Raw genomic sequence first — 22,467 nt, forward strand, 5'->3', positions numbered from 1 at the left:
TAAGCATATCAAACATTCGGCCAGTTCCCTTTGCATTGCTGATTTCTGCATCACTTTTTATCTGTTCTTGTAATGCTGTGGCCACATCTTCCACTGCTATGGCCAAATTTGTTTTTTGTCTTCTACCTCATTTCACATCTAATGAACCTGTGTCTTCGAATTGATCATTTTCCACGAGTCATATTTTGTCATCAGGCCGGATTTTATGCCTTTTAATGTTTGGAACTTTCTGATAGCTGTTAATGCACATTAACCATTCGGATAGAAAAGCTTCACAGACAGAACATGATCCTTCTTTGTCAGAGTAATGATGAAGCACTCAGACAAAGCATTATATGTTCCGCTGATGCTCTGAATTTTTATCACAGCTATGTCTGTGGTGCACATGTCATGCCTTAGTAATTTGCATACTCCACTACAGCGATGTGAACCCTGATAACGTCATCTATCACCATATTTTGGAACTTTTTTTTTTCCCCTTTCATCAAACAAAATTCCATTACCTCACAATTTTTCTGGTAAAATGTCAAGTCATTCTGGCTGGTAGTTTTAAAGTTAGAGCGTTTTGAAATCACAACTTTAATTGCCCTATATATTCATGAAAAGGAAGTTTTTTAAATGTGTATATGTATAAACATATGCTGTATATATAGTAGTTTTTTTTTTTTTTTCATTCCTTTTACAATTCATTTTTTCTTGTAATGGAAAAACTGTAATTTTTTTCCCTCTTTTTTGTTTTTAGAATAACCTGTCTTCACTTAAGAAAAAAGGAGATGATTTTGAACGTACTGAAGAAAGTGTTCACTTCAAAAGTGATACTTTTGATAATGATTAAAATATATTTATTATAATAAGATGAGAATGACATTTTTACCATATCAGTCTTTGATATAAAATGTATCAAGAATGCAAACTGTCATGTTTAATTTAAAAAACGGTGTAAACTTTTATAAATTTTATTTTTAACTATTTTTTTATGAAAGTAGTAAAGGTCTGCATTTTTAATGCAAGTAATTATTGTTAATATTAAAGTATTAATTATCTTTTTATCATTTTAAAATTGTGAAATTTAATTTAGTGTTAGCATTTTAAGGTATGTTTAGTATTGAAAGCAGTAACTATTTATCATAATTTCATTTAAGTAACATTAATTCAGGAACATATTTTTCTACAATGTTCAATTTTAATTCATAGGGAAATTTTATATTCTCAGTTATGCAATTTTTATATCTTTCAAGCAGTTTGTCCTAATAGAAATAAAAGTTCAAATTGTCAACAAAATTATCAACAATTAGAAGTGTTACCCTTCTAACTGCTAGTGATTATGAATTTACAAGACATATCCTCTTTTCTCATTATTCCGTGTTACTATCTTTTACTTGTTAATTTTATATGAATGTTATTTGTTACTTTTGTATACAGATTTGGTAACATCCATTTTTTGTTATTATATTGAAACAGTGTAATTCTCTATGGATATCTTCTTTTCCTATTTTAAAATATCTTTTAAATGTATGATTGTTTCTAATGCTAGGGATTTATCAAATCATGTGCATGTCTAAATGTACATTATCTGTAATAACAGAAATACACTGTAAACTGTGCATAAACTAACCTTACCTATAAGGTTTTACAACATTGTAGATCATGTTTCTAGTACTCAATATAGCTGCCATCTTTTATGACATATTTTCTGTGTGCTGGTTTTCAATTCTTTGAGAGCATTCCTAAATTGCTATTCTGCTTTTTATGCTACTGAAATTTGAATGAAACATTTTGAGGCATATTTATTTCCAACAATTTTGCTTAGTTCGGTTATGTAACTAGGTTCCCTAATGTATTGGTAATTAGGTCCTCTATTTCATAACATATATGCAATGAAGCACTGAAAACAATTTCCCTGTTAATGTAAAACATCACAGGTAGGAAACAGCTGTGCCAGCTCCAGGCATAGATTATGTAGCAGCTGCTTAGGGCACTGATTTTTCAGAGCATGTCAGCTAAATTATTTTTATGGCAGCAAGAAAGTAAAGGTACATTTAACTTTGAATTATTAATATATTTAATTTACAGAGGTTTGATAAACTGTACTGATGACCTATGATGTTAAATATGCTGAAGCTAGATTAGACATGCTGTTCAAACTGGCCTGGAAGGACATAATTCTAGAAAATATTGCCTATTATATTTCACATTTGTAAGTGTAATTTGCATATGAGAATGCACTTTGATGAGTGGGCAACTATTCTGACATGATCAAATCAGGTGAATTTAGTAGTCTTTAGCCCTTCTGAACAGCTCTTTTAAAAGTTATCTTGTTGAAAATATTGTGGCTTCAAACAATTGCCTGAAAAATGTATAAGTCTAGCATTTATATGAAGATTATTAATAGCATGTATACAACTAAAATTGACATTTAAATTTGCTCAAGGACTTTAGAAAACCATTCTCAATTTTAATTATTGGGATTTATACTGGTCAGATGTATATGATATATTTGTTTAGTATACTTAAGGGGAAAAAAAATCTGTGATAAATTTTTTACGTCTTTTCTTAGTACCTGAAAAATTGTAATCGTATTTTAAATACCAGTGATATTTCTTTTTATATTAATAAATTACTATTATCTGTTCTAGTTAACGTGTTAAACTGTACTAAAAGTTCCTTTTAATACTGAATGTTATACTTAATGAGAGAAAGAAACTAAAGTGACTTTGGAATTATGCAAAATGACTTGTATATACATTTTCCTATGTGCCTTAACAAAATATTATTGTGGAATAACTTTGTGATACTTTTTGATAATTTGTTTTCATATTGTATTAGATATTAACTTTATCTGTGCATGTGTATTTGTATGGTCATTTGTATATATATATAATAATTGAAAGCTATGAGACATATTTTTAGAATGAACTGTTAATTCTAGTCTACTCTAGTCAGTCAGTATAAATATATATTCTGTTTAATTATCCTGTGGCCGTAACAAATGAAAATTGCTGTCTTGTATTGCCGTGTAATAATTTATTTTTGGTGCAGAAATAGCAGAAACATCTTAAAATCAGATTAAATTTTTAAATTGTATTAATTAAAAAATGAGCAAGCACTGTATTAATTAAAAAATGAGCAAGCGTTTTGGGAGCGGGATAGAGAACAATTTGGAAATTTTTCTTGTTTCTCAGAGTAAATTGTTGTTTTTAATAACACATTAAATATTTTCTGTTGTAATTGAAATATTTTCTGTTGTTTGTAATTGAAAGGTCACTTATAAGAACTGTGTTGTCCATTAGAAACTAAACTACTGCTTTTTTTGTCTGAGAACAGTGTATTGTCTAATATATCAGATGGTTTCATGTATAATATGATCATTCATTTTTGAATACAGAAGAAATAGGACAGCCTGACATCTAGAAGCTTAATATTTTGAACTAAATTTATATATATGGTCATACATCTTTAAGAAAGATCGTTAACTTATCTGACTACTATACTATGTGATAACACCAAATAAATATATTTTCTGGTAGTGTATAGTTAAATTTCAGGGATTCCCAACGGGGTCAATGAAATTGTTAAAAGGGTCAGTGATGATCAAGGAGTGATTGGGTGTGATGATAGTTGAATACAGACAGGAAATCGGTTGTCATAATCAAGATCCCATCGATTACAAAAAATTGGTAGTTAATTATTTATTGATATAAAGCTATACCGTACCAATAAGTGAAGTCTTATTCAAAATGCATAGATATGCTAAGCATTGGAATTGAAAAATCCTCCAGTAAAAAGATCCCCAAATGAAAGTCATTACCAGACTTTTCCTTCTTATTACCTGTAGTCTATAATTTTAAAATATCAAATTTATTCTCTGCTGCACAGTTCGACTGATAATCATGGGATCAATAACCGCAGAAAAAAATGTCAAGTTGCTTTATTTTTTCCCGCACTTCATTTTCGTTCTATGTGGTTCACTTCATGAAAAGTAAGTGAAAGGAGTTGAACTTCAACTTCAAGCGACAATAAGAAAATAATTTCCATTCGGTGATGATGACGTGAGTTACGATTGCAAATGGAGAGGCTGGTAACGATTTTGAAGTGCCTGTTTTAAAGTATAAGACTAAAGTAGGCAGGCTTCAGTGAAGTCAATAATTTACTGGAAAAAATCAGAAACAGTTGAATATTTTTGAACAAGCTAGTTGAAAAATTAAGTTAAGCAATTTTATGTCAAATATTAAAAAAGAAAAAAAAAGCATCAATACATCAAGCACAGTCATCACATAAATTATAATCAAACTTTTGTGCAGTGAGAATGTATGTTTTGTTTCTGAAAACTCGCTTGTGTTTGTAAAATTGAAAATAATGTTACAAAATATGATAAAACATGAATCTGATAAACCATTCTTTTTACGGTGTTCATTTTTATTCTTTGTTTAGTTGTTATTTTAAAGTTATTTATATTCTGATTACGTTGTATGTTACATATTATCAATAAAAATGTAAGAGGCTTAACTCTTTCGCATCGAAGTCGCCCGTTCATTCAGGCAACGGCAAACCGCCCCAACGCCTCGTTTATTTTCTACCTAGTTCTTTCCCCTCCACGTTAGTGTATGGCTCATTGGTTTCGCGAGTTGTTAAAAAACATGTCAATCATTCTTTTGAAGCAAATAAAGGAGAAATACGGAAAGCTATTGACGTTCGTAGGTGCAATCCGGCCCGAAGGTGAAACTGCACACAATGAAAGAAACCGCAGAAAAACCTCCAAGAGCAGCAAGGGGGAAAGGAAAACTATTCCAAGACAAATTCGTAAACACAGGCGTTTTCGATGTTTGTTGAAAACAGATTTGGTTGTCTCTCGATGCGAAAGAGTTAATGAAGAAAACCATTCTTTTAAAAGCGAAACGAAAGTATTCTAGATCAAATTCGAATCACTCATAATCCAAAACAAGATGCATGGCCTGGAGGGTTTTTCATAAATTTTAATTAAACTTAATATTTACATATATACAATGTAGGCTAAAATGCCTGAATCGAATATTAAAGCTCAAAAAGCAAGAACTGAATAGTTTCATCTAAGAATCTAAATCGAATTCTATTGCATAGTGCATCGAAATCTACCTTCAAGAAGAAGAATATTTTTCCAAGTCACGTGTTCAGAAGGGGAAGGGTTAAGTAAGCCAATAGATGGACTCCAAACGCCATCTCTTGGCAATATCAAAGAATATTCCTAAACAAAAGAGGTGATGGAAGACAAAGTTTGGGAATCCCTGAGTTAAAAGAATGAATGTGAAATTAGCTTAAGAAAGTTCCTAAATGTTAACTGATAAGACAGGTATATAGATTTCACAAAGGCACTTTAAGGCAAAAAGTATTATCTTATATTCACATGTCAATATAATAAAATTTGTTTTGTTTTGCTATTGAATATTTTTAAAAATAAAAATGTGTGCAATTTTTTCTTTTTTTATTTCTTTGTTTGCTAAGGTGCATTAAGTTTTATTAAATGCTGTTTTTGAACAAAATAATAAAAGATTTTTCAATAATATTTTTTAGTCTTTCCTTGATAATGTGTACACTGACTCCTCCCCCCCCCAGTTCTCTGTTCTACGCAGCTGATTGATGTACATTAGATTTGTATATAGCATTGTTCTAGTATTAATGGTCGTGCCTACACTGTAAGCATTGTGCTGTGAATATAGGCACATAAAAAATATCTCTCTGATTGCAGATTCATGTCCAGAAATGTCAGACCTATCTCTGAGACTGAAATTACCAGTAATGTCAGCCATAATAACCTTCTTGTTACGACAAAGTAGCAAATGTAGCACTTTTTCTTTCTGAAAGCTAACATTGTTTTTTTATTTTATTTATTTATTTATTTATTTATTTATTTTTATGATTTTCTAAATTACCCAAAGGTCAAAAATTAAAATAATGGCAAAATAAGGGAAATGTTATGTCCTTTCATCAGAAGATATTTCAAAAATAGAATCCTGAATCCAAGAATTACTTACCAACACAGTTTATAAAACTAATGCAGCCTTTATGGCTTCTCACTGCTTCATAGGAATCAATCAATTTTATTAGCCTTTTCTGCAAATTAATGCAACTAAGGTGACCAAAACCCAGCTAAAGAGCCTCCGTATTAGACAGAAGGTGGGCAAGCCAGCCAAAATCACTTCAAGGAGAAGGTATGACAAATTTCTTCAACCTGTGAACCTGGGGCATCAATCCCAGAAACAGACTTATGCAAAATAGACCTCTCTGAATGACCCCCATTGTTGAACTTGTCCACTGGGCACTTGTCTCTCTACACAAGGGTAGGTAAGAGTGACTGTGATATCATGTTCCTGGCCGCCACAGTAACTTCTAAGATGGCTGAAGCCACTAAGACAGCCCTTTCTGGCATTAGGAACTGGATTCGTGCTTGTATACCTCCAATGACAAGATTGCCAGAGTGCAGATCTTTGCCAGTATACTAGATTACCCTCAGGGGAGGGGGAGTACATTATAGGAAGAAAAGCAAGCTTTATTTTTGTGCCAAATAAACTTTTTACTGATGCTCATTCGGCCAATCCTTACAATTTTGATATTTGCACGGGCAGTTGCTCCAAAAAGGTATCGAAAGAAAATCGATGTTCTAAAGGAAAATGTTTTCTCAGTTATTTAATGCATCATGATTTATTCACACACATTTTCATTATCCATTGTCATTTCGAAGCACAGAACATTCATGATTTATTCTCATAACTTCTTTAATCAATTTTGTAAAGTTACCTTCATATCTTAATATTGCTATTAAAATCCCCCCTCCAATGACTGTCTGTTAAGTTTCTACACATGATTCATCATGATACTTGCTGATAATTTTCTCTCTCCCTTGTTTTTTTCCTATACTCCGTTTCGTATGCTTTTTAAAATTCTACTGCAGCTCAAGTATCTTGGATTATGTGCTCTCAAGTTTATAATTTTTTTCTGTATTTAAAAAATGTAGACTTTAATTTGTGGTTAAGTCAACCAAATGATAACTTATGCTCAAAGAACTAGATTTTTTGTACTTTTTAATAAAGTAAACACCGAAAAGAAATGTGCATGAAATTTATATGTATCGAAAACTGTATTATTTTCCATGACTTTCAATTCTTCAAAACGTCTGGTAATTTTCTTATTTATTCCTCACATTTTTGTTTTTCAACCCACAAACTTTATTTTAATAAAAGACTTTGTACTATATATCCAAATTTATATTTATATTTTCTTTATCACAGCTTCATTTTTTTTTTTTTTTTTTTAATGTAAGGACTCAGTTTCTCAAGTCAAATATTAAACCAACCAGCACATTTTATTTCTTAATTTTTCAGTTATAATTTTGTAGGGATAAACACATAAAGCATCTTAAAAATCAAGCAAAATTCATAGCCTTATGAAGTAATACAAGTCCTCTTTTATATGTATCGGAAAGATTACCTCAAATATTTATTATTTTATTTATCTTGTATGCATCGGAAGATTACCTGAAATTTTTATTATTTTATTTATCTTGACATATTACAACGGCTGTGGAATGATCATTTGCATGCCGCCTAGTTATAAGTTGCCTTTTACTTCCTTGTACGAAGTAAAGGAAGTATTGTAATCTCGAAAATTTTCACGTGTCATATTTCAGCAAAAGGAAGTATTGTAATCTCGAAAATTTTCGCGTGTCATATTTCAGCAAAATATCTATTTTGACTGCTCTATTGAATGCAATTTAATGATGTTTTTGCGTGTCATCTGCCCATAAGGACAGAGCAAAGCACTTTTTTTACCAAAACGAGTTGCAAAAAGAATTTAAAGTGAATTCGGAAAAGACGTTTTCGTGACCTCTGTACTATGTGTGCCCGTGTATGTATGTTTAGGTTTCGCATAACTCAAAAAAGAGTAGCCTCAGAACCTTGAAATTTTGTATATAGGACTGCTATAACATTTAGTTGTACACTAAGCTCGGTATTTTTTATTCTTATATGTTGGTAAATTGTGCAATTTTTGCTTTAAAAATGATTGAATTATGTTGTTCTTATCTTGAAGTTTCTACATCTTTAGTTAATCTGCATGCAATAGTTATAGAATTATGAACAATTTAAAAGTTGTTTAGGTGCTGCGGTAAAGTCGCTGAACACTGGTAGTTCAGTCCAAGGTTCAAATCCCATGAACGGGCTGGCTGCATGGGTATTTTCGTGGTTTTCCTCATGTGTAACGTGTATACGAGCCACTATCCCTTAGAAAGTCCTCCACAAAGGCATCCCTCCCCTTAGGCAGATAGCCCTTGAGGCTTTGCTGTAATTGAATAATCTAACCATTTTTGTTTACATTTGAGACTTAGCAGAATAGTCAATTAAGTCTTTCTGCAGGTTTCTTTTTTGCCGAGTGGAACCAAAAGGAAACTGTGGGTTTTGTGCACCGAAAAAATAAAATCTGCCTTCTTGCCTGCTGGCCGAATGGCTTGTTTTTGCGTAAAAACTGTAATTTTAATTGTACAAAAATTTTTTTTTTATCTGTATTTTGTGCATTATGTTTTGTTATATCTTTCAACTTTTTCTTTTCAAAATTGTATTACTCCAAATATATGAAGATATTTTGCGTTTTTATGTATTTTTGCCTTGCTGCGAAGTGAGAACTGAATCAGTTGAATGAGAAATATATCTCTAATGAAATTCAAGGAAATAATTTTAAATGAAATGCAGCTAAAAATGCATATGATTTAATATTCCGTTATAAGGAAATCGTAATGTACACATCAGATTTTTTAAATTGCGTTACCTAGTACTTTTCGTATAATAACAATGTTTTTAGATTATTGCTTTAATGTTGTTCAAAAAAAAAAAAAAAAATTCAGTGTTTTTATATGCAACCAGAATTTTGTCTATATAAGAGTTTTATTTTGTGAATGTTTCCATTAAATAGATGATTTTCTCTAATTCCTGGAATTTATAACTTATTTTACATCACTTATGTGAAAAATTTGTTTTCATGCAAAAACATGAAATGTTTCATGCTTCCAAACTGATTTTTAAAAATGACTCCAGACAATAAGTTAAAAAAAGTTTATATAACAAATAAATGCATATAACAATATAAGAACGTTTAACAGAAAAATAAGATTGTAAACATATGTTCCGTTATCACATTCCAACAGCTAGAAATACACTATCAAATAAAATGTTTAAAAAATTAATGTGAGAAGCCCATATATAAGATTTTTTATAAAGGTTTTCTAATATAAAAAATAAATTCATCTGAACTCATTCTTTCAACAATTCTTGTAAAGGTGGTTTTTTTTTTTTTTTTTTTTTTTTTTTTAAGGTGGCACTACATCATTGTTTTATTACATTTGAACTGAAAGATTACATTTTTTCCAATATATTATTATTAATATTATCATGTTATCAGAATTATTTTTGCTGCAGTTAAAATGTTATTTAATTTTGCATTTAAAAATAATTGTATTTTTGCTATTCTGATAAGGAATGGAATGATCCTGCATGTCTAAAGCTGGGTACCGTAGAACTATTATTCGGATCGTTTTCATTTTTCCCTCCTGAAGACAATTTATTGTCCATTTATTCACGTTCTTTGTTCATTAAAATACTAAAAAAGTAATATATAGTTCGTATTTTTAAGATGCTGTTAACTTAATATGTATGGCATGTAGATTGGCATACTATGTTCAACAGTTATGTAGTTTATAAATATTAACGGAAAACCAATTATGTACCTACATGGGGCTAATGTTTTTTATTTACTTCTTGAATCATTGCTTATCCATAAGTCCTTCTTTCTGAAAATAGATAAAAGAAACACACTGTTGTGAGTTTCTGTATACTTTAGCCTTTGAATATACAATGTTAACTACAGTCATGTGATTTTTTGTTCTTGAGAATAAAAAGTTATTTTTTTATTTGAGTATGACATGTAATGTTTTGATTTATTTGAGCATAACATATAACATGCTTCCTTTTTCTGGATAGCTGAGTAATTAGTTATCTCCAAAAGGAAGCATGCTTGTGAAATTAATGTATTCATTGTTTTATTCTAATTAAAATATAAATAGAAGGTAAAAAATAATTTCATTGTTTAATTTTGTCGAAAAAGTGTTTCATAGTTTAAGGATTTAAAAGTTAATTTTAAAAATATTGTATTAAATGAGTGGCAGAAATAATTAAAATTATTTTGCATGCATAATATTTAGTTTATATTAAAAATGTAATCCAATTACCCAGGTTTTTATGAATATACCTGGTTTTTATGAATACAGAGGGGACTGTGGTGAAAATTTGGAGCTCTATTGTATTTGATGCATGTAATACTGAAATACTATCTACTGTTTGAAATGTTCAAAACTCTTTATAATGTCCTAGATTTTTTAACTATCATTATTTTAGATTCAACATATGGAAAGTTTCTGTATGAACTTCTGTACTCTGGGCCTCCATATGCATAATAGTCATTTCCTATGCTTCCATATTTATTTTTATTTCGTGCAACTTCTCGAAGGTAGTCCGGTTCTCCTTCGTACAAATCCGAAGCTCCCGCATAATCCAGTAGTCTTTTCCTTATGTCTCCCATGATGGGTTTGTTACTTTCGATGGCATAATCCTCTTCATAGCCATAATGTTCTCCATTTGATGGATATTTAGAGGTTGGCCCTACGTAGCTATCTCCTGCATAACCACCATGTATATGGTCACTATGATAATTGTCAGGATCATCATATTTTCCTGCACCATAACTTGGTATTATCCGACCACTGAAATAAAAGATTTCATTGCATATTTTTAAATTGATGCACTTATAAAGATCTGTATTTCTAATCATTATTATACAAAGGTGGATTAAAAAAATGTTACAGGCATCAGCATTTGAAAAGTAATTATTATGGAGGGAATCCTTTATCCCCAGGGTGTAGGCAGATGGCACTAGTTGTCTAGCAGTAATTGTGTGGGTAGGTAGAGTAAGTTTAAAGAGCTATCAGAGCGATTGAAATGGCAACATGTTCAGAAAAGTGGTCTCGTTTATAGGTACAAGCCGTGATTCGTTGTCCTTATCAAATATTTGGAGGGTGGACACCATTACTGCTGATCGTTATTATGCCACTTAGACAAGGTTACGTGAAGCCATCTGATGCAAACGCCTTGACATGTTGAGTGATGGTGTCATCATTCTGCATCCTCCTCAAGTGGGAAATCTAGAGTCACCCCCCATATAACCCAGGTTTAGCACCCAATGTATTTTCTTTTTCTGAAATTGAAGGAGCATTTATTTGGAATGTTCTCTTTAGACAGTGATGTGAAAATAGTGACTGAGAACTGGCTCAATGGGCAGGCACATGATTTCTACCAAGCCGGATTAAACAAGTTGGTCTTGCTTTCAGGTAAATGCCTAAATTGATTTGGTGATTATGTGGAAGAATGACATGGCAGGTATACCAGTAAATTCCCTTTTGTATTTTCTATCTGTTTTTTTAATAAATCATTTTTATTTTCGTTGTAACCTTTTTTTTTTTTTTTTGGATCCACCCTCATATTATTATTAACCATTTTTAAATATTACTTTATTCATGATGATTTATTAATCAAATTCCAAACTTAAAAAGCAATTTTAAATTTCATTCTGTTGATTTACTGAACTGCTAGCTATATTCAAATACGATTTGTATATAGCAAGAACATTAGTTCAAAAAATAAGACTTGCATGCATTACAGTATTTTTTTTCCGTATGGAAGAAGGGAAAACTCTTATGCAATTTTTGGTAATGTTTGATAATTTGATTTTAATAAAATTTCACTTTTTAAACAGTTTCCTTATTATTCAGTGTTACAAAATTCTCTGTAAGCTAACAGAGTACTTAATTATCTTTAAATAAGCCCAATGTATTGGATTAAACATTATAACTAAATTCAAACTTTTAACTGGGCGATAGTTTCATGTCAACGACTGAAGATACTTAGTTAAATTCAATAATAAAATTAGTTCTGCAGGTTCAGCATTTACTGTAAACTGTATCTGCTCATACCACTTTAGAAGTTAAGTATAACTGGTTTTTAATATCATATATTTCAGATAAGAAAATGGACTTGTGTTTTATCCCCCAATACATGTAAGAAACAAATTTCTAGGTACTAGTGAGGTACTTAACTAGGTACTTAAACAATTTAACTAACTAGAGTCAACTTTTACTAAATATAACTTTTGCTCCAGCCTTTCCATTTCAACTTTGTTCAAAAGTATGCAAACTGACGTATTTACAAAAAAGTAGAAGTTATCGAGGAATACAAGTAGAACAGGATTCCAATGACCCGTTTGTCTTTGTATGAAATTCACATATTCTGTCATGGATTGAGTAAGCTGAGTTTACACTTTAATCTAAAAAATAGAACGTCTTACTGCTGTACTACAAAATTTGACCGAGATTAGAGGTTTGAGAATTTTAGAGATTTTAAAGTGCCAGAAAAATCAAACTTATTGCCCTCTTTTTTTTTTTTTTTTTTTACTTTTCCCATTCGATGTAATTCAGTGATGTTCCTTTGAGAATTGCTACCGTATAACATTCTTTAATTTAAAATTCTACTACATTTGATATGCTGGAAGCATTTTTACATCCGCATTTTACGTCTTCAAATGTTAAAAATACATTCATGGTATTTAAATACAGTTTGATTAATCAGTAAGATCATAATCTAATTAGTCATTAACAGAAGCAAAAACAAAAAGGGAAAAAAGTCGCTGGACTAGAAATATTTTTCATTTATATAAATAACTGACTGTGTGCCAATACTTGAAATCTGCCATTATTTTCTATAACACAAATTCTATGAGTTTGTAAACAAGATCTTTTTTTTAAACAATTGCATGATCAAAACTTTTAACGACAGTCTGTATACGAATGCTCAATACTTGTCTCAATCTGTGAACATCAGAAGCTTTATATTAAAACAATAGTTTTATACTGTACTGAATTGATACTTCATTTTTAGTTGCATGTGGGTTTATATACTTTGTTCTTTAATTTGAGTATGATCCCTGAATTTAGGAAAGAATGATCTGAAATTTTAAGATATCACGGCCAGTTTATTTTCTAAGAGAGTCAACTTTTACTAAATATAACTATAGGGACCGTTAAAAAAATCAGATTTCATCATTTTTACAATACAGTCAAAAGTCGTTAATCCGGACTCGTCGGGACTTCGGCGATTCCGGATTATCGATTTTTCCGGATTATAGATCATCAGTTTAAATCTCGTAAGATGGCATGCAGAAATTCCAAAATTAAAAATATGAAACCGTAATTTATGAAATAAAGAACAATTATGATCTAAAGGGTATCAAAATTTGCAAAAAGAAAAAGTTTAATATTTATTTGTTTACTTTATTAAACATTTCTTTCAATGTAAGTTGTTAAGTTTTGCTTCGTTTCATGTGATAATACTTTCTCTTTAATTCTATTAAACAGACATAATTTCTTGTTCAGTTACAAAGTTCCGCCGTTCAAGTCCTATAATTGCTGTGTCAAGAACACCGACTAATTTGTCAATCGAAATTTTTTTGTTTTCAATAACCTCTGTCACTTTTCTTCGCTATCGGAAGCGAATTATAATGACGAGGAACTTGTTTTAAATCATATCAAAGACGGAGCATATCGAGATGAAATACTACATTTGGTAAGGAATTATAAGCCAAATAAAATAAAAACATCTGCGCTGAAGATAAGGATAGTGCTGACAAACCAACTTCCAATTCATTACGCGCCCGCCGCCGAGCAGCGTGAAAATGATAAACAGATTTCGGATTTCAAAACATACTTTCGCTTTAGATCCTTTACATATTAACAAATATATATCGGAAATTCTATTTGATATAATCGAAAGTTTAAGCTTACTTTTATAAAATTTCTCTTACAGTCTGCAAAAAATAATAAGCCGGATGCAATTCGAAAATTAAGGAACAACGCAATCATCAACATTAACTGAAATAGATAATTATTTAGCTTATACGTCCATTATACATAAAATGCGCACGCGAAAACGTATTCTGCACTTGCGCACACTCATATGCGCAGTCGTAAAAGGTCTTACGCGCACGCGTGAACGCCTCTGCGCATGTGTCAACGCGGCGCATGCGCAGAAAGTTTTTAGTTTTGATGTCCGGATTATAGATCATTCCGAATTATGGGTGTCCGAATTAACGACTTTTGACTGTATTGATTTTCTTAATATAAAAATGTCAGAACATAAATATTTGTGTCATTTAAAACATTTTCGTAACTGGAAATGCATGTCTGCAACCAAAGTTTAGCAGAAAGAAAGGCTGTATATGGTGTACATACGTATCTATATATATCAGGGCTGTTCAGAACGTATCGAGACAATTTATTCCGGAAAACCCCTAGCGGTGGGACTGTGCGCATCATACACGCGCATGTTTTACCTCGTTTCACAAAAAACCGGCAGGTGTGTACAGCGCGCTGTTCAGTCACACTGACTTCTTTCATGTGGAGTGTTTGCGTGCATTCGTCGAAAACAGAAAATGTCTGAAAACACGAAGCAGCGAATCTATATCAATTTTCGCTTTGAGCTCGGTAAAACGGGCAACGAAACCTACGAGATAATGAAAACAGCATTTGGAGATGAGTCGTGCTCAGGTTTTCGAGTGGTTCCGTCGATTCAAGGAGGGTCGGAAATCAGTGGACAGTGATCCGCGTTCTGAATGCCCGTCCACCTCTATCATTGAGGACATGATTGCACAAGTGCAGGCTGTGGTGCGCTCTGATCGTCGTTTAACATTCCGAGAAATCGCACAGGAGTGTGGCGTTTCCATAGGATCATGTTATGAAATTTTGAGATAGGACTTGAACATGCGCCGAGTGTCTGCAAAGCTTGTGCCGCGTGTGCTCACTGAGGATCAGCAATTCCAACGACTGGCAATCTCATCTGATTTGTTTCAAAGTGCAAGCGACGATCCGAAGTTCATGAAGCTCATCATCACTGGGGATGAGTCGTGGATTTACGGATACGATCCCGAAACAAAGCAGCAGTCGTCACAATGGAAAAGCCCAGGGTCTCATCGGCCAAAGAAAGCAAGGCAGGTGCCAGATCAAAGTCATGTTGCTTGTTTTTTTTTTTTCGATGCAGATGGAATTGTTCATCATAAGTACGCTCCCCAGGGCCAGACAGTGAACAAGGAATTCTACTACATCATGAGGAGATTAAGAGAGGTTGTTCGCAGAAAACGACCGTTGTGGGCGTCCTCTCGCTGGATGCTTCATCATGAAGGTGCCCCAGCGCACACCAGCAATTCTTGGCAAAACACGGAACAATCCAAGTAGCACATCCTCCCTACTCGCCAGACATGTCACCTCCAAATTTCTTTCTCGTTCCCAAGATCAAGAACACCTTAAAAGGACACCGGTTTCAGGACATCGAGACCATAAAACAGAATTCGAAGCAGCAGCTTCAGGCCATCCCAAAGTCGGAGTTCCAGAAATGTTTCGAGGACTGGAAACACAGTGGCCAAGTGTGTTACTGCCAATGGAGCATATTTCGAAGGAGATTGATTCAAAAACTGTTTTGCACAATAAATTCAGTCTCGATACTTTCTGAACAGCCCTCGTATACAGTGAAGTTTTTTAAGACAACCATCCATGCTTTTAGATAATTTTTGGTCTCTTGAGAAAAGGTTGCCTTAAGAAAGATGATTTGTTATACCAATGCTTATTTATGTTCTAGGGGAGATGGTCACTTCCAGATGTGAAACTGCGTTTTTTCACCTCTAAAAGTGACCAGTATTTTTATAAATTATTGCTGGTATTTCAGCCTCTTTTGAAGAATAAAGCCCCTTAGTGCAAACACCTCCTTCTATAATTTAAATGTCTCAAGGTGGAGGTAGTCACGTTGAAAATATTGCATTAAATGAAAGAAATCAGCCAAACGATTTGTTTGTGATGAAGGAAACCCCATGCTGCTATCTCAGGAAATGTACTCAGACTGCTACATCAAAATTTACCCCCAATGAAGGTTTAATTGTGAAAAAACTTTACACAGAGACAACGAAAATACAATTCAAAATAGGGTTGAAAAAAAAAAAATTTTTTTTTTTTTAAACTTGTTCTATTGAAGTGCTTAGAAAAAGTTTGATTTACTTAGCTTTAAAAAAAGTACTAAATTAGTTTTGATGAGTAATAAGTTTTGATGAGAAGTAAATTTCGTGAAAAATGCTTACCTTTGCCTGTACGTCGACGAATAGCTCTTCACTTTGGGAATTGGGTAAAAGGAGTCCGTAGGTTCATCCGTAGGTGACAAGTAGGGGTCTCTGGGTGATACTAAAGGAGTACTGGAGTCTCTTGGTGAGTAATCATACTGCGAATAACGACCACCAATATCCATTCTCCTTGGCATGAACATGCTCTCTAACTCATCAAAGTTTCTGTATTTAGGTTCTCGATAGCTCCGGTATCCTTTCGCAGCAGAACTTTCTGCTTCTTCATCGTAACTTTGACGGCGAGTTGCACCGTAAGTGTAAGGAATCTTATGTTTCTTGTGACTGCTTTTCTTGCGGGGAACATCATCATCCTCATCATCATCTGAAGAACTAAGTCTGCTTCCATATGGTTTAGCCTAAGAGCAGAACATACATATTTTTATTGCAAATAATTTACTAATTTTTGAGTTATGAGAAAGAACTGAATTTTGAATTTAAATTGTTACCACTAAATATTGTTGCCCTGTATTATATTCAAAGAAATTAAGCATGCTTACACAAATACATCTCCGAACCATTTTTACGTACTGGTAATCTTGCCATCACTTCAAATTTTTTTCCTATGGGATTCTCAAAAAGAAAGCGCAGAGGAATTTTTAAAAGACCTGAAGGCCATTCTAACATAGTCATAACTTTATCTGCTTCTAGATATGTATGAAAGTCATTGAATAAAAAACAGGCTGCGGCTATTGTGAAATAAGAAACTATGCTGCACAAGCCTAATAAAATCTCAAGTGGAGCTAAAGAACTAAATGTTGCATCACGTGATCGAAAAGCGAGCTAAGTTTTGCATATGTCATGCAAGCAGTATTTGCATAATTGAACTATCAAGTGAAGTCATCCAAAGGAGAACAACGATCTACAGCAGAAACATCCTTGCCAATCTTGTGTGAATTTCACAGCTTCATGCTCCTTTCACTAGCATAAAATGCATGACAGCAGAAGCAGCATGAGACAACAGAAGTGATCCACTGAACAATGATTAAGATTATTGGGTACCTACGTATTAACGCCACCGCAGCTGCAGATTTGGAGGTTTTTAAGTGCCGCCAATCTACACCTAAAATTTTTGCGACAAATCATAAATTAAAACACTTTATTTAAAATCAAAACACTTTCAAAAATCAAAGTAGTCAAACCGATTTTGGTGGAAAATGGGCCGATATAGAGACAAAGTAGTTAATCCGATTTTGGTGGAAAATGGGCCGATATAGATTCAAAAAACAATGTCTATTTTCTTTGACCTGATGCTGCCGCCATATGAACTCTGCTAAATAACATTCTAAATGATGCTCTTGTTCCTCCATTTAGCACTACCCCATATTCTCTCTATTGTTTCTGTATGAACTCCTCTATCAGGATCAATAAAATTGTATTGATGGTTAACTTTAGCATGTAGGAGTCCTTCTTTTTCTATTCTATTTGCCTGGTAACCTTTCCAACTGTCAGAATAAATTGTGCTACCATCTGCAATGTTTTCAATAATTTTATTAAGAAAAATGGAGCCAGTTCTATTCGGAACAGTGACAACAAACGGATCTTTTGTTTATACACCACCAAACACCCACTGTTCGGGTAATACTCGACCACAATTATTTTTACGCTTAGTAAACAAACTTTCATCAATTTCCACAATGGAATCTGGTCCACCTACCTTCTTGTTTGGTTTATTCTCCATATCCATGACACATAATTCACGCATGTAATTGTTCCAATCTATAACAGTTTTATCCGATAAATCAAGTTGCTTTTCACAAAATTAATCAGCGTCAACTCCTCGCACCAGCAGTATATGAATCTCAAAGCTGAACAAAATGGAATTCTGCTTCCATCAAACCAGTTGTATTTTCTAAATCCCACTTGCAGATCACACTGTCTTAAATTACATTTCCAAAACGTACGTTTACCAAAATAAAGTTTCATATCATGCGAATTGGTACATTTTCGTTTTTTGGTAAAATATTTAGCTCCTGAAAAAATAGAATTGCATCTTCTTCTGTGTTTGGCATATCCCAAAGACGCATTTTCGTAGCACTAAAAAATGGTGTTCAAAAATCACCAAACAACAAAGCAAAAAGGAACCCAAAAGATAACTGCGTGCGAACAGCAGGACTGCTCTTTATTGGTGCATCAGCACAACTTCTGCTGCGGTGGCGTTAATACGTAAGTACCGATTATTGTTTGATAAATACCACATTACAGCTTGGTTTTTCTTCTTCGATGGCTCTATTACTTGATTGTAAATTGTAATGTAATAGTAATTGAATGTAAATTCAATTTTTTATTCTATTCTATAACTCATTTTTTATTGACTAAATCTTATAGCCGTGATTACGCAGAATAATTTAATTTCCAGTATGGAAGCCACTCTCCACAAGAATTTATGATTGATTTTTTAACTGTACATTTTTATATTGGATGCTTTCCAGATCTTTCGAATCGCTGTACTCTCTCACATTTAAATAGCCTACTAAAAATATTCCAGGAGCCGCCCAGACGGTATAATGGTTAGGAGAGCTTACTGCCATACCGAAGGGCCAGGTTCGAATCCCGGAAAAGGCATGAATGTTTGTAAATGTATAGTGTCTGTGCGGCACGGGAGCACTCTAAATATGCGGCAAGCCGAAAGTTCTCTCAACAGGTTGGTGGTAGGGAAAGAGGGGTGGGAGACTCCCAGATTCATCCTCCCGGGCTGCTGTCCTTTAAAATTGGGGGGAGGGACTGAGCGAAGTCACCTGTATGGTGCTCAAGGCTGTTGCCAACGGCAAGCGCTCTCTTTGCCACGATGAATTTCGTGGACTTGTTTGATGTTACTTAAGACACGTGAGATAAATCACAACACAAGTATTCCAGGAAAAGGGGGGGACCAGATACACGAAAAAAAGAATTGGGAGATCCGAGTGTCTTTTTCAAATGATACAATCGTATTCGACTTCTTCATTCAATCAATTTTCGTTACCTCCAAATATGCGAATAATTAAATTTCAAAATTACAATATGACTGTATCCTGTATAATAAATTTATTTCTTCTGAGAAAGATGAAAAAAGTGGCAACAAGTATTATGGCGTTAATGCGATCTGGTTATAAGTTACAAGGGTGAAAAAGAGAAAATTCTGCAGAATATCTAAGTTGGGCAAATATTGTTTCTAAACTTACTTGTGCGCTAAATGTTTGCCAATTCTGGATAAAGTATCCAACTAATTAAAAATTTGTATTAATCTCGTAGTTCGGGAAATTTTGTGGGCGATATGTACAGACAATGTTAAAACATTTTTGGCTTCAAAATATGTAATTTCTAGATGAGGCTTTTTTATTTTGTTCCAGTTTTAAGATGGAATACGCTAATATTTCTCTTACTTTTTTCCCCTGTGCATTTGCTCACTGTTTATCCTTCTGCTTTTGATAATTAAAAAATAATTCAAACTTTTACAATTTGTTTGTTTTAGGTTCTTTAGTATTTTATTAATATTTATAAATAACACTTTGAGATCATCTGTCCTTTTAAAGATATAACTTTTACCCCGGGATGGATCAAGACGTAAAATTTTTTGGGAAAATTTTTGATTGTTACAGCATATTCATTAGTGATGCGCATGAAAGTTTAATATAGTAAACGCTATTTCAGAAGATCAAAAAATGCAAACATGAATCATTTCGACATACTAGCAGTTAACAAACGTGCTCTGAACAGATTAAAACTTGAAGGTATTATGAAGGGTACACGGCAAAAAATACCAGATTTTGCTCCAAATTAATTCTTTCGTATAGAATGGTTCACAGCTTCATTTAAAAATAAATTGCATTATGGGAAAATGTGTGCATGTGTTCATCAGTGCAATATTCAATAGACTAGCATTTCATTGGAGGAATTTTCCAAGTTAATAGTATAATAATAATAGCATAACAGAAGCATAGCAGGATAATAGCATAGCAGAATGAATATTTTACTAACAATAATTTTTGCTCTAAAGTTCTATTATTATAAAACTTTTGCTACATATAATTCTAATTTTATATTTATAAGCCTTTCTATTCCGCAAAGTTGGAGTTGTTTTCATAAAATTGTCTATTTGAGAAAACTTCTGATTGGATGACGATGCGTATGTAACATACATGTTACCTTATAACTTTTTTTGTATTGCAAATAACTGTTACCTTTGTATAAGCATAAGGTATTTCTCCCCCTTTCTTAGCATGCCTTCGTAGTGTAGTGGTCAGCACGCTTGACGCGTATTGGAGAGGTCCGTGGCTCGAGTCCCGGTGAGGGCATTGCAACGCCCCGACAATGAGACGCAGTCGGCCAGTGCTCCAATAATAGATAAGACACAGAAACAGAGCAGTACACGACAGCTAGACGTTGATATAACTTTGGTAGATGCCAGTACAGAGTATCAAGAGGCTTCAGAGTGCTATACTAATCTAATTGGATATTTAAATAGAGACGACATTTCCACAAAAGCAAACAAAAAGATACGAGGTTTCTTTGACCATATGTTAAGAATAGTCTCGAGGCAGAGTTACAAAATTGCCAATTTGGAAGGACAAATTGAACAAACTAAGAATATAGAGACATGCATCCAAGGAATAGTCGCCACTCAAAAGCTGTCTTTTGCAGAAGTTGCAAGATCTCGACGGCCATCCAGAAGTAGTTCTAGATCTAGACGATCACAATCAAGATCACGGCAAGAGACAGAGCATGTATTACTAGTCTATCCTAAGACTGAGGGTAGTACATCCGACGAGGTAAAGGAGAAGCTGGTGAAGTACATAGATCCAGGAAAACTCAAAGTAGGCGTCAAGAATATAAAGAGAGTCAACAAAGGAGGGCTCCTAGTAGAAGTTACGAAAAAGGAAGAACTGGCAATGGTTGAAGAGGCCATAAATGAAAATCGGAAGCTGAAGGACGTAGTGGAGACGAAACATCCACAAAAAAGAAACCCCAGAATAATAGTCTACAATGTCAACGAGAACATTAATAAAGACGAGATAGTAAACTTCATTAAAATACAGAACACCGACCTAGCAGAAAGTGAAATAGAGATTCTGTTCGCCATGAAGGCCCGCTTTGGACAGCACTGGGTTCTATCTATAGACTCAGTAGCTTTCAAGATCCTTATGAAAACGAAGAAGTTGAACATACAATGGTCAAGATATAACGTAAGGGAGTTTATAAAGGTTTCGCAATGTGTCAAATGCCTTGGGTATAACCACCCAGCGAAATATTGCAAGGAAGATAAGGTCTGTGCCGGATGCGGCTCCACACACCCCGAGAAGACCAATTGTGACCAAAAAACAGTCAGCTGTGTCAACTGCACAAAGGTGAATAAACGATATAATACAGGCCTCGATGCCCAACATGATAGCCGAGATAAGAAATGCCCATGCTACCTAAAAGAGCTCGAAAGATTAAAACAACGAACAAATTATGGATAGTATCCAAATAATCCAGATTAATCTTAAGCACTCCAGGAGTGCAACAGAAAACTTAAAGATAAATTTTGAACAAAACGACAAACTCAAAGTAGCATGTATCCAGGAACCGTACACAGTACAGAACAAACTGTACGGATTCCCCACAAAATATAGGAAGTTCTACTCTCGAACAGACGCAATAACTGCAGTGATTATAGCGGACTCAAATCTCCCAGTTCTGGAACTTTTCAGCTCTCCGGAGATTATAGCGCTTGCAATAGGCAGTGACTCAAGATTTATACTAATCACGGTATACTGTCCTCCATCGCGAGATATTGCACCAATCCTGACAACCCTAGAAAGGTTTATGCAGGACAATAACAACATGACTACAATAATTACCGGAGATTTCAATGCCAAAAGTCCCCTATGGGGCTCACATAATACGGACACACGAGGCCTCAAAGTATGCGAATTCATTGCCAGCACTGGACTATCGATAGTCAATGAAATAGGGGATACGCCAACCTTCGCAGGAGTAAGTGGTAACAGCTGGATTGACCTCACACTTATCATAAGTAGAGACAGAATCCGGATCGATAATTGGAAGGTAACGGACGAAGCAAACAATAGCGATCATAATAATATCTATTTTGACGTCTCCAGCATTCATTACCCAACATGGAGAAGATCGAAAATCAATGTACGACATACCGACTGGCTAAGTTTCAAAAGGTATGTCTCAAAATCTTTAGCAGACCCTAGA

At 33.6% G+C, this 22,467-nt stretch overlaps 2 protein-coding genes across 3 annotated transcripts in view; one reads left to right on the top strand and one right to left on the bottom strand.

Moving 5' to 3' along the window:
- The window catches only part of LOC118194912 (P2X purinoceptor 4-like), a 96,872-nt gene extending 91,333 nt beyond the window's left edge, over positions 1-5,539 (top strand). For both annotated transcript variants that reach the window (XR_004759174.2, XM_035366124.2), the window contains one exon: positions 743-5,539. Coding sequence is in view for 1 of the 2 variants with exons in the window: in XM_035366124.2 (XP_035222015.1) it covers positions 743-835 (93 nt within the window). In the remaining variant the exon portion in view is untranslated. The remainder of the gene's footprint in view (positions 1-742) is intronic.
- A 3,523-nt stretch (positions 5,540-9,062) lies between these two features.
- Positions 9,063-22,467, bottom strand: part of LOC118194914 (uncharacterized) — a 54,531-nt gene continuing 41,126 nt past the window's right edge. Inside the window, exons 3-4 of the mRNA XM_035366126.2 lie at positions 16,249-16,643; positions 9,063-10,780 (exon numbers count right to left, since the gene is read on the bottom strand). Coding sequence (XP_035222017.1) covers positions 10,378-10,780; positions 16,249-16,643 — 798 coding nt within the window. The 3' untranslated portion in view covers positions 9,063-10,377. The remainder of the gene's footprint in view (positions 10,781-16,248; positions 16,644-22,467) is intronic.

This window comes from Stegodyphus dumicola, chromosome 6 (genome assembly GCF_044657685.1).
Source record: "Stegodyphus dumicola isolate Sdum_Otavi_A_Nest chromosome 6, ASM4465768v1".
Lineage (NCBI taxonomy): Eukaryota > Metazoa > Arthropoda > Arachnida > Araneae > Eresidae > Stegodyphus > Stegodyphus dumicola.